At 49.7% G+C, this 13,443-nt stretch overlaps 3 protein-coding genes across 5 annotated transcripts; 1 reads left to right on the forward strand and 2 right to left on the reverse strand.

Moving 5' to 3' along the window:
- Nucleotides 1-231: 231 nt before the first annotated feature.
- Nucleotides 232-976, reverse strand: mrps28 (mitochondrial ribosomal protein S28). The gene has a single exon (XM_030350850.1). The coding sequence runs from the start codon at nucleotides 950-952 to the stop codon at nucleotides 353-355; it is 600 nt and encodes a 199-aa protein (XP_030206710.1). The 5' UTR covers nucleotides 953-976; the 3' UTR covers nucleotides 232-352.
- A 230-nt stretch (nucleotides 977-1,206) lies between these two features.
- On the forward strand, nucleotides 1,207-5,224 carry sde2 (SDE2 telomere maintenance homolog (S. pombe)). 2 transcript variants are annotated; one of them, XM_030350842.1, is made up of 8 exons: nucleotides 1,207-1,374; nucleotides 2,444-2,561; nucleotides 2,704-2,815; nucleotides 3,486-3,655; nucleotides 3,923-4,028; nucleotides 4,221-4,301; nucleotides 4,430-4,811; nucleotides 4,894-5,224. In XM_030350842.1, the coding sequence occupies exons 1-8, from the start codon at nucleotides 1,264-1,266 to the stop codon at nucleotides 5,110-5,112; spliced, it is 1,299 nt and encodes a 432-aa protein (XP_030206702.1). In that variant the 5' UTR covers nucleotides 1,207-1,263; the 3' UTR covers nucleotides 5,113-5,224. The 2 variants fall into 2 exon arrangements, with proteins under 2 accessions (XP_030206702.1, XP_030206703.1); XM_030350843.1 differs by having other exon boundaries at nucleotides 1,208-1,374; nucleotides 4,897-5,224.
- Nucleotides 5,162-13,409, reverse strand: mtif2 (mitochondrial translational initiation factor 2). Of its 2 annotated transcripts, none has more exons than XM_030350832.1 (14): nucleotides 13,305-13,409; nucleotides 12,738-12,926; nucleotides 12,247-12,364; nucleotides 11,392-11,563; nucleotides 10,616-10,773; nucleotides 10,231-10,407; nucleotides 9,819-9,958; nucleotides 9,101-9,225; nucleotides 8,784-8,988; nucleotides 8,077-8,329; nucleotides 7,552-7,692; nucleotides 7,194-7,358; nucleotides 6,588-6,728; nucleotides 5,162-5,675 (listed from the first exon to the last, which is right to left on the reverse strand). In XM_030350832.1, exons 2-14 carry the CDS (start codon nucleotides 12,894-12,896, stop codon nucleotides 5,506-5,508), a joined length of 2,124 nt encoding a protein of 707 aa, XP_030206692.1. In that variant the 5' UTR covers nucleotides 12,897-12,926; nucleotides 13,305-13,409; the 3' UTR covers nucleotides 5,162-5,505. The 2 variants fall into 2 exon arrangements, with proteins under 2 accessions (XP_030206692.1, XP_030206691.1); XM_030350831.1 differs by having other exon boundaries at nucleotides 12,738-12,955; nucleotides 13,305-13,401.
- Nucleotides 13,410-13,443: the final 34 nt, after the last annotated feature.

A 13,443-nucleotide genomic window follows, 5' to 3' on the forward strand; every position in this document is an offset into this window, starting at 1 on the left:
AATGTAGACTTTTGGGAGTGCTGCCAATAGATTATATGTTATAATCCAATGAATTTCACCAGGACAAATGTAGATATAGTTTACTACATACCTTAAATATTAATAAAGCGAACTAAGATCTTAAATTCTCTTGAGTTAATGAAGTTTGTGAACGCATGACATCTTCCATCCATGTGTCCATGGGTCGGATAAATAACTTAGGCCCTCTTTGAAGCAATCAAAACAAACAGATGCAACATAAAAAATACTTTAATGCAACAACATCCACTACTTTGTTCAGACCTCCAATACACATAATCTCAGCTGATGAGGAGTCCACCGCCACGACCATTAGAACCATCTCGGCTACAGTTTATTTGGACTTGGTCTCCTTCCCGTCCATCAGTCCCAGCAGAACAGCGTCGGCCTCCAGCAGCGTGGTGTCAGTCGCGGCCCCTAAGAACCGCGATGTGAGCTCCAGGTCCTGCAGCCTCAGTCGGACTCTGGACCCCCGCAGGTACCGCTCCGGGTCCTGCGCTGGGCGCTTGCACACGCAGTGGAACTTGCCCCCGAAGTCAATGTACAGGTCGTCCTTCACGACATGGAAAATTCTGCCCACAACGACCTTGTCCTTGGCTGGACCCATCTGGATGAGCGGAGAATGCCGGAGCAGCGAGGCGAAGGAAGACTCATCTCTCGTCCAGCTGGTCCTGCTGGAGCCGGGTTGGTCTCTCTGCTGGATGTCCGTGTGCTGCTCAAACGCCGCAGCGAAACCGCTTTTTGGTTTACTGGCAGCTGGTTCACCGCTCTTTTCTCCGTCCGACCCACCCGGCTGTTCGGTGCTGTAGCAGGTGTTTTTGGTAGGTTGCAGGACTCTGGGCCTTAACCATGTTAAAATAGTTTTATTCCGCGAGGATCTCACAACCTTACACAAGGTCGCCATGTTGATGTATCCCACAATGCAGAGCGACATCTTCCTGAAGCTCAGTCCTCGGGAGCCCCCTGGTGGTGATGGCTGGCACCGCGCAATACTTTCAGGAATTGAAGTCATAAAGTGTAACGCATCAACTAGCTCGTATCTTAAAACGACTTGTACATGTTTTTATTTTTTATTTAATGGTTATCTCCTGTATTGTATACAGTCTTCTTCATATTAATATCAGTTTCTAGTTTATATTTTATACAGTCTGTAGATCTTTCAGCAGAGAAGAAGAGGCGGTCCTCCAGCAGAGAAGAAGAAAGAGGCGATTCTCCAGTAGCGCAGAAGAAGAAGAAATCAACAACATGGAGCTGTTTGTTTCTAGCTCCGCGCTCAGATTCTCCAATGTTTCTCTTGTTTCGCTACCCGTTGGCTCGAGGGTCGGAGACCTGGTCCAGGACGTCCTGACTGATCATGTAAGCATAATATTCTGCTGATTGACGTACTGAAGACGAGAACATGCCCCCAGCTGAGCTTCGTGTTGCTGTTTAGCTTAGCACACCGTGAACGAAGTCTCAATAAGACACCTAAACTACGAGCAGTCGTCTTTTGAGATATGTGGTTGTTGTTGTTGTCGTGTAGATACACGGCTATTTAGGCTGTGGTATGTTACAAGTTATTGAAGCAAAATGTAACGAAACTTCTGGAACCTTAAATTGAACGTTCGTCTTCATTGAAATGTGTTTTTTGATGTGACGCGAGGGGATCGATGCGTAGAAGTGCCCCGCTCCCTAGAGTGGGAAGGGTTAGCATCTGGTTAATTGATGTTGCTCATTCAGGGGGAAACTTTTCTGGATTAATAAAGTGTACCATGCAACCAATACCTGGAATAAACTCCCTGAGGATTTAAGACTTCCCCCAACTCTGAGCACCTTTAAAACAAGATTGAAGACTTTTATGTTTGCTTATACATTGCACTTACTAAAAAGCTTTTTTTATTTTTTTTACTTTGCCTTTATTTTCTATTTAATTACTAAAATGCCTTTTTAACTTTCCCTTTTATTTTCTATTTTTACCAGAAAGATAGATGATCCGATACCAGAGAGAAAGGTTAAGGGTTTGAGACCCAAGTTCTGTCTGGGTTAGAGTCCTAGAATCTGGGTTGGAGTCCCAGAGAAAGGGCAAGTTCTGTCTGGGTTAGAGTACCGACGTCTGTCTGGGTTGGACTCCCAGAATAAGGCCTTTGGTTCATGGTTAGAGTCCCGACATGTGTCGGGGTTAGAGTCCTAGAATAGAATCCGAGTTGGAGTCCCAGAGAAAGTACCACGTTCCTTTTAGGTCGGGTAGTCCCGACATGGGTACCAGATCTGATCTTAAATACATTGCACTTTCTATTTTACTCATTTCTTTGCATATGTTTTCTTTTAATTATCTATTTTATTTTATCGTATGACAATGTTTATATGTGAAGCACTTGAGTCTGCCTTGTGTATGAAAAGTGCTATATAAATAAAGTTGCCTTGCCTTGCCTACCATGTACTTCAGGGTCTTCCCACCGATGATTTCTACGTCACGACCAACGGGCGTGTGTCCGGGCAGGCGGAGCTGCTCCTGCAGGGCTCCGTCTACCACCTGGAGCCCCGGCTATGTGGAGGGAAAGGAGGTGAGGCACTCACTCGCACAAACGCACACCAGGGAGGGTGACTTTATGGGTGTGTGTCTGTGTTTGTGTGTATGGGATGTGTGACTGTATGGTATTCGACTGTGTGGTATGTGGGACTTCATAGGATGTGAATGTTTTGCAGGGTTTGGCTCGATGCTCCGCGCTCTGGGAGCTCAAATCGAGAAGACTACGAACCGCGAGGCGTGCAGAGACCTCAGCGGGCGCCGCCTCCGAGACGTCAACCATGAGAAAGAGTATGACGCCTGTTGTCATGGCAGTGCTTATTCCATGTTGCCAACGGAGGGTGCTGGTCGGTTCAGTTCGCAAAGTTTGTGTTTGGATGGATTGTGTTTCCACCGCCAAAAGTAGGCGTGAGCCGTACTCGTCTCGCAGTACTCCTCCGTTGGGGCAATGAGACGCCTGAAAGGGTGCCGGCAAGTTCGAGCTACACACGCCGTCCGTTCATTGGTCGACAGAATCGCACTTCCGTGCGACAGTGGGATAATAACAAACAAACACATTACCCTTGAGGCATTTCTGGACAACGGCGAACGCTTAGTTTATTGAAGAAAATGTCGCGCAAAAGTTTGCCTTCCTTCTCGGACGTCCTACATGGTTGATCTTTGTTCATTGTGCGCGTTCTTTTTCCTTGGATTTATCAGCAGGCTACACTGTGTCGGGTAGCTATGAGGTCATAAGCTAACATGGCTATCGCCATCAGGCTTAAACCCCCCCTACCATAAGGGTACTGTCGGGGGTGGGAACGTGAGCCATAACTGAGCTGTGCCGAACCACACCTTCACTAGTCCCCCAAGCCGCACCGAACCGACCCGCACCCTCTGCGCCAGTAAAGAACAAGAACCTCTAGTGTTTATCTGAATGCCACAGAGTGTAGTGTGACGTTCTGAGGGGTTTCTCCATCAGGATGGCAGAGTGGCTGAAGAAGCAGGCGGAGCTGGAGGGGGAGAAGGACCAGCGACGGGTGGAGCGACTGCAGAGGAAGCTGGTGGAGCCCAAACACCACTTCACCGACCCGGACTACCAGCAGCAGTGCCACGACCTGTCGGAGCGCCTGGAGGACTCTGTGCTGAAGGGTGGGTGAACCGGGCCTGGCCATACACCGGGCTTCATACAAGACCGGAAGGACGATCCTTTCTCTTCACTCCTTATAAATACCTTTTGGTTGTGTTTCCACTTTATTTTTTAAGCTAAAGCCTAGTCCCATGAGCTAGACTCTAAAGCTAAACCCATCGCTTAACCCTGGACCCTATAGGTACCCTCACCATGTGTTGTGGATGTGGTCTGTACGGGGCATGGCCTGGGTAGTGGGCATGGTCTTAGCTCTGCTGCTGGTGTTTCAGGCATGCAGGCCTCCTCCTCTGGGGTGGTTAGTGCGGAGGCGGGACCTAGTACCAAACGGGCCAAGCAGCATCCAGCTTCAGGCCCCAAGAAGAAGAAACGCTTCTGGTAAGTCAACCAAATTCTTTTCATGTTTGATTTAGCGTAGACATAGCGTTGGTGAGTTGTAGTACATATATAGGTAGTGGGTGTAGTAGCAGATATAGATGCTACTAGCTGTATGTATATACATTGTGGGAGTAGTAGCTATAGCTAAAGATGTAGCTGGTACTAGTTGTACGTGCACTCTGATGTTCTCAGGAGCGGGGTTGGAGATCTAGACCTGGACAGTGAGGAAGAGGATGAAGACGAGGCGCTACCCGGTCCATCTCACCCGACCAGGTACAGTCATGGAGATCTGAAGCCCAACTGGGTTCACCCTGGTCCTCTACACCAGGTCCTTGTGTTGGACCCACATGGCCGCGAGGGTCTGGCCCCCTTCTAACGTAGACTCTCTAAACCTTCCTCAGACCCAAGGCGGCCGTGCCTTCCAGTAGTACTCCTGCCAGACCCTCTGCAGAACCGGTCTCTACTGGCTCAAGGCAACCTGAACCGGTTTCTACCAGCTCAGACAAACCGAAACCTGAACCGGTTTCTACCAGCTCCGACCAACCGGAACCTGAACAGATGTCCACTGGTTCAGACCAACCGGAACCGGTCTCTACTGGTTCAGACCAACTGGAACCGGTCTCTACTGGTTCAGACCAACCTGAACCGGTCTCTACCAGCTCAGATCAACCCGAACCTGAACCGGTCTCCACCGGCTCAGATCAACCCGAACCTGAACCCACGACCCAGATAAACCAAGACCCCCAGCCGACTGAGCGCCAGCAGACGCAGGCCGCACCACAGGTAAGATCCTGGGTCCTCCTTAGCACTAACTCGTCTGCCCGGCTGTGATGGCGTCGGTCTGACGGTGGTTCTGCCGCCCCAGCAGGTGCACCCGCCCCTGGACCTGGACGCTGCAGGCTCCCCAGAGGACCTGGAGGCCGCCGGTCTGGACCAGCTGAAGGAGGCGCTCCGGAGCCGCGGCCTGAAGTGCGGCGGGACCCTGAAGGAGCGAGCGAGCCGCCTGTTCTCGGTGAGGGGTCTGACGGCGGAGCAGATCGACCCCCTGCTGCGGGCCAAGAGCAGCGCTAAAGGCAAGAAGTGATGCTTCTTGGCCACGCCTACTTTATTATTTTTTTAAATGAGTCTCAATGTTCTTCTATCAACTTTTATTTCAATGTACATTTTATATTTACATTAAACGCTGCACAACCCATCTCAAGTTTCCTTTCTTAACTCTGACGGAGCGTGGAGGCTTGCTCCAGTAACTAGAACCAGACTGTCACTGCCTTCTCTGCCCTGTTGCTTGTTCCGAATTCACAACGCAAGGACCGTCCATAACCCAGCAGGTCTAGAAAGTCTCATCAGATGAGCTGGGGTCTTGAAGCCCGGGTTCCACTGGATGAGCTGGGGTTCTTTAACCCAGCGGGTCTAGAAGCCTTGGTTCATCAGATGAGCTGGGGTCTAGAAGACCGGGTCTCACCGGGAGAGCTGGGGTCTAGAAGCCCGGGTCCCAGGCGATGACCTGGGGCTGGCTGACCTCCTCGTAGCAGACGATGACGTCCCCAGGGCTGAACTCCAGGGCGGTGTCGAGGGAGAGGCCACACTCCACCCCCGTCCCCACCTTCTGCACGTCGTCCTTATGGTGCTTCAACGCCGTCAGAGAGCCTGGTGGTGGAGTTACAATATACTATTATACAGGGTGTTGTTGTATGGTGTAATTACATTAATAGAGCCTCAGAGCCTGTTATTATATTATATTAATATGGGCTGTTTTAATATTACAATAATCATGTTATAGGATTTTTAGGTATTCACAATATCTGGATACCTATTGTTCAGGTATTATCGTTATTTTAGGGTTAGAGTAGTATGGTGCCATTTCTACCATAGGGGGGGCTATAAGTCAAGTTTAAAGTTAAACAATCAGCTCTGCCACCCCGATGCATATACAATTCTGATACTTGGTGTACATGCCTTATGCAAGCTGAGCATTTTTGCCTCTTGGACCCATAATGTCTGTCTTGGATGCTTTCTGTTCAGTGAAGACTTTATGAAAATATCTCATGTTCTTATAAATAACCACTGCCTCAAATTATACATTAAGTCCACATGATTTATAGACGTGTCTGATTTTAAGTTTAGCAGGGAATTAAATTGCCAAAAAAATTCAGAGTTATGGCCAATTCTAAATGTTAATTAGCTAACATTCTATCAACCACAAGTCGACATCAGAATGAAGTAGAAACTGCCATGCACATCGAGGGCCCTACCCTAAACATGTGAAAGGTTTTGTGTCAAGATCTTATTCTGTGTTCTATGAGTCAGTGTCAATTAGAGATTTCTCTAAAACGTAATGCACCAAATCGGCCCAAAAAAAGCATAATTTACTATTAAAACTGTCTGGATGTGTTTGCAAGAATGTTTCAGTGTGCTTTTGAGAGTCAAAAAGAGACCTGCCCCTGTCGGAGGCCTAGTTAAGACTAGGCTGCCCCCTGTGAATCGCTTGGAAAGGACGCCGGCGTGGGCTGAATTATGCTGCTTATTATAATGATGACCCCTCTATGCACGAGTCCTCACCCTCCCACAGCGTTTCCTGGTCCCTCAGCAGACGGAACCTCATGCGTCGGTCCAGCAGCCCGCTGCGGACCCGACAGCCGGCCACCAGAACCTTCTTCTTCCCCACGCTGACCTGGAACACGGCCAGAACCGCCGCCTCTCCTGGGGACATAGCATGGGCGGGGCTCCATTAGTGCACATTAAACGCATGGGAGGAAGGGTCAAGCTCAAGTGAGACAAGTACAGGATCAGGAGAAGGAAATGCATCTTGCAGCAGTGTCAGGAAGATCTGTAGTGTGCCAGGTAGAGCCATGCACTGATGTGAAGGTCTCTAGTGTGGCAGAGAAAAACAGAACTTTGCGTGGCTAGAATGTGACGCATAATGTGTGTAGCATAGCGAGTGTAGTGTAGCGTGTGTAGCTAGCATATGTAGCATAGCATGGCTAGCATAGGGTATGTAGCGTAGTGTGTGTAGTGTGGCTAGCCTACGTGGGGTGTGTAACTAGCCTGTGTATCTAGCATGTGTAGCATAGCGTAGGTAGCATAGGGTATGTAGCGTGTGTAGTGTAGCGTGTGTAGCTAGCCTGCGTAGGGTGTGAACTAGCTTATGTAGCATAGCACAGCTACCGAGGACGTTGTGCGACAGCAGGGCCGGCAGCGTGCTGCTCAGCTCCTCCTTCAGGCCGTCGATCAGCTTGTAGATGATGTTGTGGAGGTGGATCTGGACGCCCTTCTTCTCCGCCAGGCGCAGGATGGACTTACTGGCCGACACGTTGAAGCCGTAGATGGAGCCTGAGGTCAGGGGAGTTAGTGTTCCGTTATCAGGAGCCGTATTAATGAGGCATGACAGGACTAGGGTTCCTTCTCAAAGTGTCTCTGCCATCACATTGTACAAACATCAAACCGGCCCACGTCACCATGGTAACATGTTGACCCCATGGATGGAGGAGTACATCCATACATACTTGTGGACGGCTGCCCCTACCTGAGAAGGTCTCCGCTAGGTTCACGTCCTTCTCCGAGATCTCCCCGACGCCGAAGTGGACCAGCTCCATCTGACACTGGTCGTGGGCGTCGTAGCTCTCCAGCAGACCAAGGATGGCCTCCACCGAGCCGTCCACGTCCCCTGAGGTCAGGGGTGAAAGGTCGGCAAGATCGGTTACAACTCGGACCAGATTAACACTTAGCCTAAACATGACATCCTCGCCACCTAATGATGATACGTTCAATGTCATGATATTTGAGTTGACACATCCCTAGGGTACCAGAAGGTGTACAAGGCCCAAGGACACTAGATGTTTTTGGAGGCCCAAGGACACTAGATGTTTTAGGAGGCCCAAGGACACTAGATGTTTTAGGAGGCCCTAGGACACTAGATGTTTTAGGAGGCCCTAGGACACTAGATGTCTTAGGACACTCTAGGGTACCAGAAGGTTTAGAAGGCCCTAGAACACTAGTAAGGTACTAGGTGGTTAGGGGACCAGGTGGTTAGCGTACTAAGTGGTCCCACCTTTGACGATGAGGGGCAGACAGTGCTGGTTCTTCTCGGTCTTCTCGCTGGGCCTCATGGCGGCCTGCTGGCGGTTGGCGCGGTACAGCGCCGCCTTCCTCTGGCGCCAGCTGAGGTGGGCGGTGCTCTGCCGCTGCTCCTGGTAGCGCTCCTGGTGCTCCTGCTGCCGCTCCTGGATCACCTTGTGCTCCTCCTTCAGCTGGGCCTGCTCCTCCTCGTAGCTCCTCCACTCCACCACCTCCCGCGCCCGTTGCTGACAGATCAACCGTGATTGGTTCATTTAGTTAAGTGGAGCATGAGGAGGTGCACAGGAGCAGGAGCCTGGAGAACCTTCAGGTAAAACCACCCCTGGACAGGAAGCTGGTATAACCAGGTTACCATAACCAGGTTACCATAACCAAGCTCCAACTGTTAGCATACCCATGTTAGCATAACCAAGCTAGCATAATCAGGTTAGCATAACCAGGTTACCATAACCAATCTAGCATAATCAGGTTAGCATAACCAGGTTAGCATAACCAAGCTACCATAACCAAGCTAGCATAACCAGGTTACCATAACAAAGCTAGCATAACCAGGTTACCATAACCAAGCTAGCATAACCAAGCTACCATAACCAAGCTAGCGTAACCAGGTTACCATAACCAAGCTAGCATAAACAAGCTACCATAACCAAATTAGCATAACAAAGTTCAGTGACCTCTCACCTCAGACTCCACCTCCAGTAGCTCCTCCCCCGCGGATGGGAGGTCCTTCCAGCCAACCACCTGCACCGCCCGGCTAGGCCCTGCCTCCTCCAGCGCCTTGTCCTGCTCGTCAAACAGGAAGCGCACCTTGGCCCAGCTCCGCCCCGCCACCAGCACACACCCCCTCCTCAGAGTGCCCTGCTGGACGATGACGGAAGCCACCGCACTGCGCACACACACACACACACACACACACACACACACACAGTAAACAAGTGAATATATGCTACACAAGCAGAGACAGTGGTAAAGTGTGTGCTGTTGCAATGGTAACCCACCCCTTCCCCCGATCGGTCCGGCTCTCGATGACCACGCCCTCCACCGGGCCGCCGGGGTCCGCCTTCAGCTCCAGGACCTCCGCCAGCGCCACCGTAGCTTCAGCGAGCAGCATCAGGTTGTCCCCCTGTCACGACACACACTCACCATGTCACCACATGACAATCACCCTGTCACCACGTGACACTCCTCTCCGGACACACTCACCCTGTCACGACATGACACAATCACCCTGTCACGACATGACACACTCACCCTGTCACGACGTGACACTCCTCTCTGAACACAATCACACTGTCACAACATGACACACTCACCCTGTCACGACACACACACACCATGTCACCACATGACAATCACCCTGTCACGACGTGACACTCCTCTCTGAACACACTCACCCTGTCACAACATGACTCACTCACCCTGTCACACTCATGACTTAGCACACCCCTAGTTACCTAGGAAGGCCCCTATGTGCTGAGTGATGACCCCAGCCTCCTGGTTAGTTAGTACTGGTTAGTAGTTACCGAGGAATGTTAGCAGTTTCATGTCGTGCCCTCACCCCGTCACGACATGACACTCCTCTCTCAACCCACTCACCCTGTCCCGATACACTCCCCCTGTCTCGAGGAGCTAGTACAACCAATGGAGGCGTAAGTCTGACAGTGGGAGGGGTTAGTGTGAAAGTGGGAGGAGCCTTGTATCCGCGGCGCTGCTGACCTTCAGGGCGGAGACGGGGATGACCTGGACGTCTCCTCCGTGCTCCTCCCCCACCACGCCGTGCTCCAGCAGCTCCCGCGCCACGCGCTCCGGCTCCGCCTGCGGCTTGTCGCACTTATTCACCGCCACGATGACCGGCACTGACACACGTTAGACACGCGTTAGCACACGTTACAGACATGTTATTACAAACACACTTGTCAAACACACGTAACAAACATATTACAAACGCACGTTGTAAAGACCCATTAGAGACACACGCTACAGACACACGCTACAGACACACGCTACAGACACACGCTACCGACACACGCTACAGACACACGCTACAGACACACGTTACACTCACACGTTCCCACACATCTTACAAACACACGTTCTTAACATGTCGAACACACTAGTGTGTATGTACCTCGGGCATTCTTGGCGTGTTGAATGGATTCCACCGTTTGGTTCATCACGCCGTCGTCAGCAGCGACCACCAGGATGATGATGTCGGTGGCGTTGGCTCCCCGGGCCCTCATGGAGGTGAAGGCAGCGTGACCGGGCGTGTCCAGGAAGGTGATCTGCTCACCTGTGGGGAGCGCCACTACACACACACACACACATAATAATCATTTACACACGCACACACACACACACCAAACACACCAAACACACACACACACACACACACAGCGTTAGTTAAAGAAGTTGCCCCCGGCCTGCTGGTTAGTTAGTACTAGTTAGTGACACACTCCCTATGTGCTGAGTGATGCCCCCGGCATGCTGGTTAGTTAGTACTAGTTAGTAGTTACCTAGGAAGGCCCCTATGTGCTGAGTGATGCCCCCGGCCTCCTGCTCCACCAGCTGACTCCTCCTCAGAGCGTCCAGCAGGCTCGTCTTCCCGTGGTCCACGTGGCCCATGATGGTCACCACGGGGGGGCGCGGCCGCAGACTGGCTGGGGCCAGAACCCTGCACACATAGAGATACAACACCTAGAACATGAGACAGCACCCTGAACACGTAGAGATACAACGCCTAGAACATGAGACTGAATCCATAGAGATACAACACCGAGAACATGAAACGGCACCCTGAACACATAGAGATACAACACCTAGAACATGAAACAGCACCCTGCACACATAGAGATACAACGCCTCGAACATGAAACAACACCCTGCACACATAGAGATACAACGCCTAGAACATGAAACAGCACCCTGAACACGTAGAGATACAACACCTAGAACATGAGACAGCACCCTGAACACGTAGAGATACAATGCCTAGAACATGAGACAGAACACATAGAGATACAATGCCTAGAACATGAAACAGCACCCTGAACACATAGAGATACAACCCCTACATGAGCCAGAACCCATAGAGATACAAAACCTAGAACATGAGCACGAACACATAGAGATACAACGCCTAGAACATGAGCACGAACACATAGAGATACAACACCTAGAACATGAACCAGCACCCTGGACACATAGAGATACAACACCTAGAGATACATCACCTACAGATACACATGAAACTGATGCAAAACCCTTCTCTGCGTGGCCATGGTAACCATACCTCCGGCTGGCGTCCCTGTTTTCCCGCTCTTTCTCCTGGGCCAGGCGCGCCCAGCGGTACTTCATCCCGGAGCGTGTCACCACCTCCTTGATCCAGCGCTCCTCCAGGACCTCCTCCTCCTCCAGGGTCTGCGACTCCGCCGGGGTGTTGAGGAGCGCCTCAAACACATGGTCTGCACGCAAACACACACACATTATAAAATATACACACACACACATTATAAAATATACACACACATTATAAAATATACACAGACACACACATTATAAAATATACACACACACACATTATGAAATATACACACACACACACATTATAAAATATACACACAGACACACACATTATAAAATATACACACACATTATAAAATATACACACACACTCATTATAAAATATACACACACAGACACACACACATTATAAAATATACACACACGCACACAAAATATAAACAATACACACACACATTATAAAATATACACAAAAGCACACACATTATAAAATATACACACACAGGCACATTGTAAAATATAAACACACACGCACACACATTATAAAATATACACAGACAGCATAATAAAAAGTATTCACACAAACACCCTACATTATAAAACACACACACACACAATAAAAAATACACACACACGTCATTAAATACATACCCCCCCACACACATTATTAAATACTGTATATACCCACACACTCACACACACCTTATTTTAAATATACCTCCACTGAGGGGGTATAGGTGGTCAGATGTTCTAGATTCTAGGTAATTTGGTTGTAGGTCAGGTGGCCTGGAGGTCAGAGGTAATTTGGTTGTAGGTCAGGTGGCTTGGAGGTCAGTGGTCTTACCAGCATCTTTGTTCATGGCCCGAGCGAGTTCTGCTACCGTCATCCTCTTCCTGATCTCCACTTCCTGTTTGTCAGCATTGACCTTGACCTTCTGATGACCCTTCTTCTGACCCTTCACCTGGAAGCACATGACCTCAGTAAGATGACCCTGGAGCCCCTTGTCATGCCTCCGCTGTTGTCCTTTATGTTTACATGCATCATTTAAACCCATGTTAGTATTAGTTTAGTAATCATGTGTTATCATCCTTATGTTTACATGAATCATTTAAATACATACTGTACCTATGTAGTATGTTGGCAGTTCATATTGCAATAGGTGTGTGGGAGCATGTTATTAAGGATGGGCATGTCGATGGCATGTTATTGGTAATGTTACGTTGCCTGCACACTCACGCACAAACACACACACACACACACACACGCAAACAAACACAGGCAAACACACATAAACGAACATGCACACACACACACACACACAGTGTGTGATCTACCTGTTTGGCAGCGAGCTGTCTGATTGGCTGGCGGAGGAGAGGAGGAGGAGAGAGGAGAGGGGGAGAGAGGAGAGGGGGAGAGAGGAGAGGAGGGAACAGGAGCCGTGCCAGTAGGGAGGATGGGGTCCGGAGCCGGGTGCTCCTCACGACCCCCCACATACCTGCACTCACACACACACACTCACACACCTGACTCACTCGCACACACACACACACACCTGAAATCAAACAAACAACATAAACGAAACACTAGCCTTGACATATATACAGATATATAATATCACAACCAGAGAAGGAATCAGGAGGCTTCATCTTGTGTCATCAGTATTATAATTCACAAAAACAGGACGAGTCTCATCAGCAGGGTGAACCCACGGCCCACATGGCTCTGTCGGACCGGGTTGTTGTGGTTCATTCATGTGCTGGTTGTTATATATTATAATACTTGAGAACTAGCTACTAGAAGGCTGCAGTGAATCTAGAGAGGAACCTCAAACGCTCTTACAAACATTGACATTAAGCACGGTTGTGTGAAACCACTCATCCAAGTCATATTTAATATCTCACCTTCAATCAAATGTATTTATTTCTCTTCATTTCGAGGCAAAACAGTTGGATGAATAAACTTGTGACAGGGCGCCGCCATGACACTTTCTTGCTCTAATACATCATTAGCACAGCACGACCACTCTAGCGACCCCTCGTG

This window comes from Gadus morhua, chromosome 3 (assembly GCF_902167405.1).
Source record: "Gadus morhua chromosome 3, gadMor3.0, whole genome shotgun sequence".
In the NCBI taxonomy this organism is placed as follows: domain Eukaryota; kingdom Metazoa; phylum Chordata; class Actinopteri; order Gadiformes; family Gadidae; genus Gadus; species Gadus morhua.

What these genes read in the sequence shown, in the direction of transcription:
- sde2 (XM_030350842.1), top strand. Translation starts at nt 1,264, where the DNA reads ATGGAGCTGTTTGTTTCTAGCTCCGCGCTCAGATTCTCCAATGTTTCT. An exon ending in AGGACGTCCTGACTGATCAT is followed by an intron (nt 1,375 to 2,443) that starts GTAAGCATAATA and finishes CATGTACTTCAG; the next exon opens with GGTCTTCCCACCGATGATTT. An exon ending in GGAGGACTCTGTGCTGAAGG is followed by an intron (nt 3,656 to 3,922) that starts GTGGGTGAACCG and finishes CTGGTGTTTCAG; the next exon opens with GCATGCAGGCCTCCTCCTCT.
- mrps28 (XM_030350850.1), bottom strand. Translation starts at nt 952, where the DNA reads ATGTCGCTCTGCATTGTGGGATACATCAACATGGCGACCTTGTGTAAG.
- mtif2 (XM_030350832.1), bottom strand. Translation starts at nt 12,896, where the DNA reads ATGTGGGGGGTCGTGAGGAGCACCCGGCTCCGGACCCCATCCTCCCTA. An exon ending in TACTGGAGGTGGAGTCTGAG is followed by an intron (nt 8,330 to 8,783) that starts GTGAGAGGTCAC and finishes TTGATCTGTCAG; the next exon opens with CAACGGGCGCGGGAGGTGGT. An exon ending in GCTGTCGCACAACGTCCTCG is followed by an intron (nt 6,729 to 7,193) that starts GTAGCTGTGCTA and finishes CTATGTCCCCAG; the next exon opens with GAGAGGCGGCGGTTCTGGCC.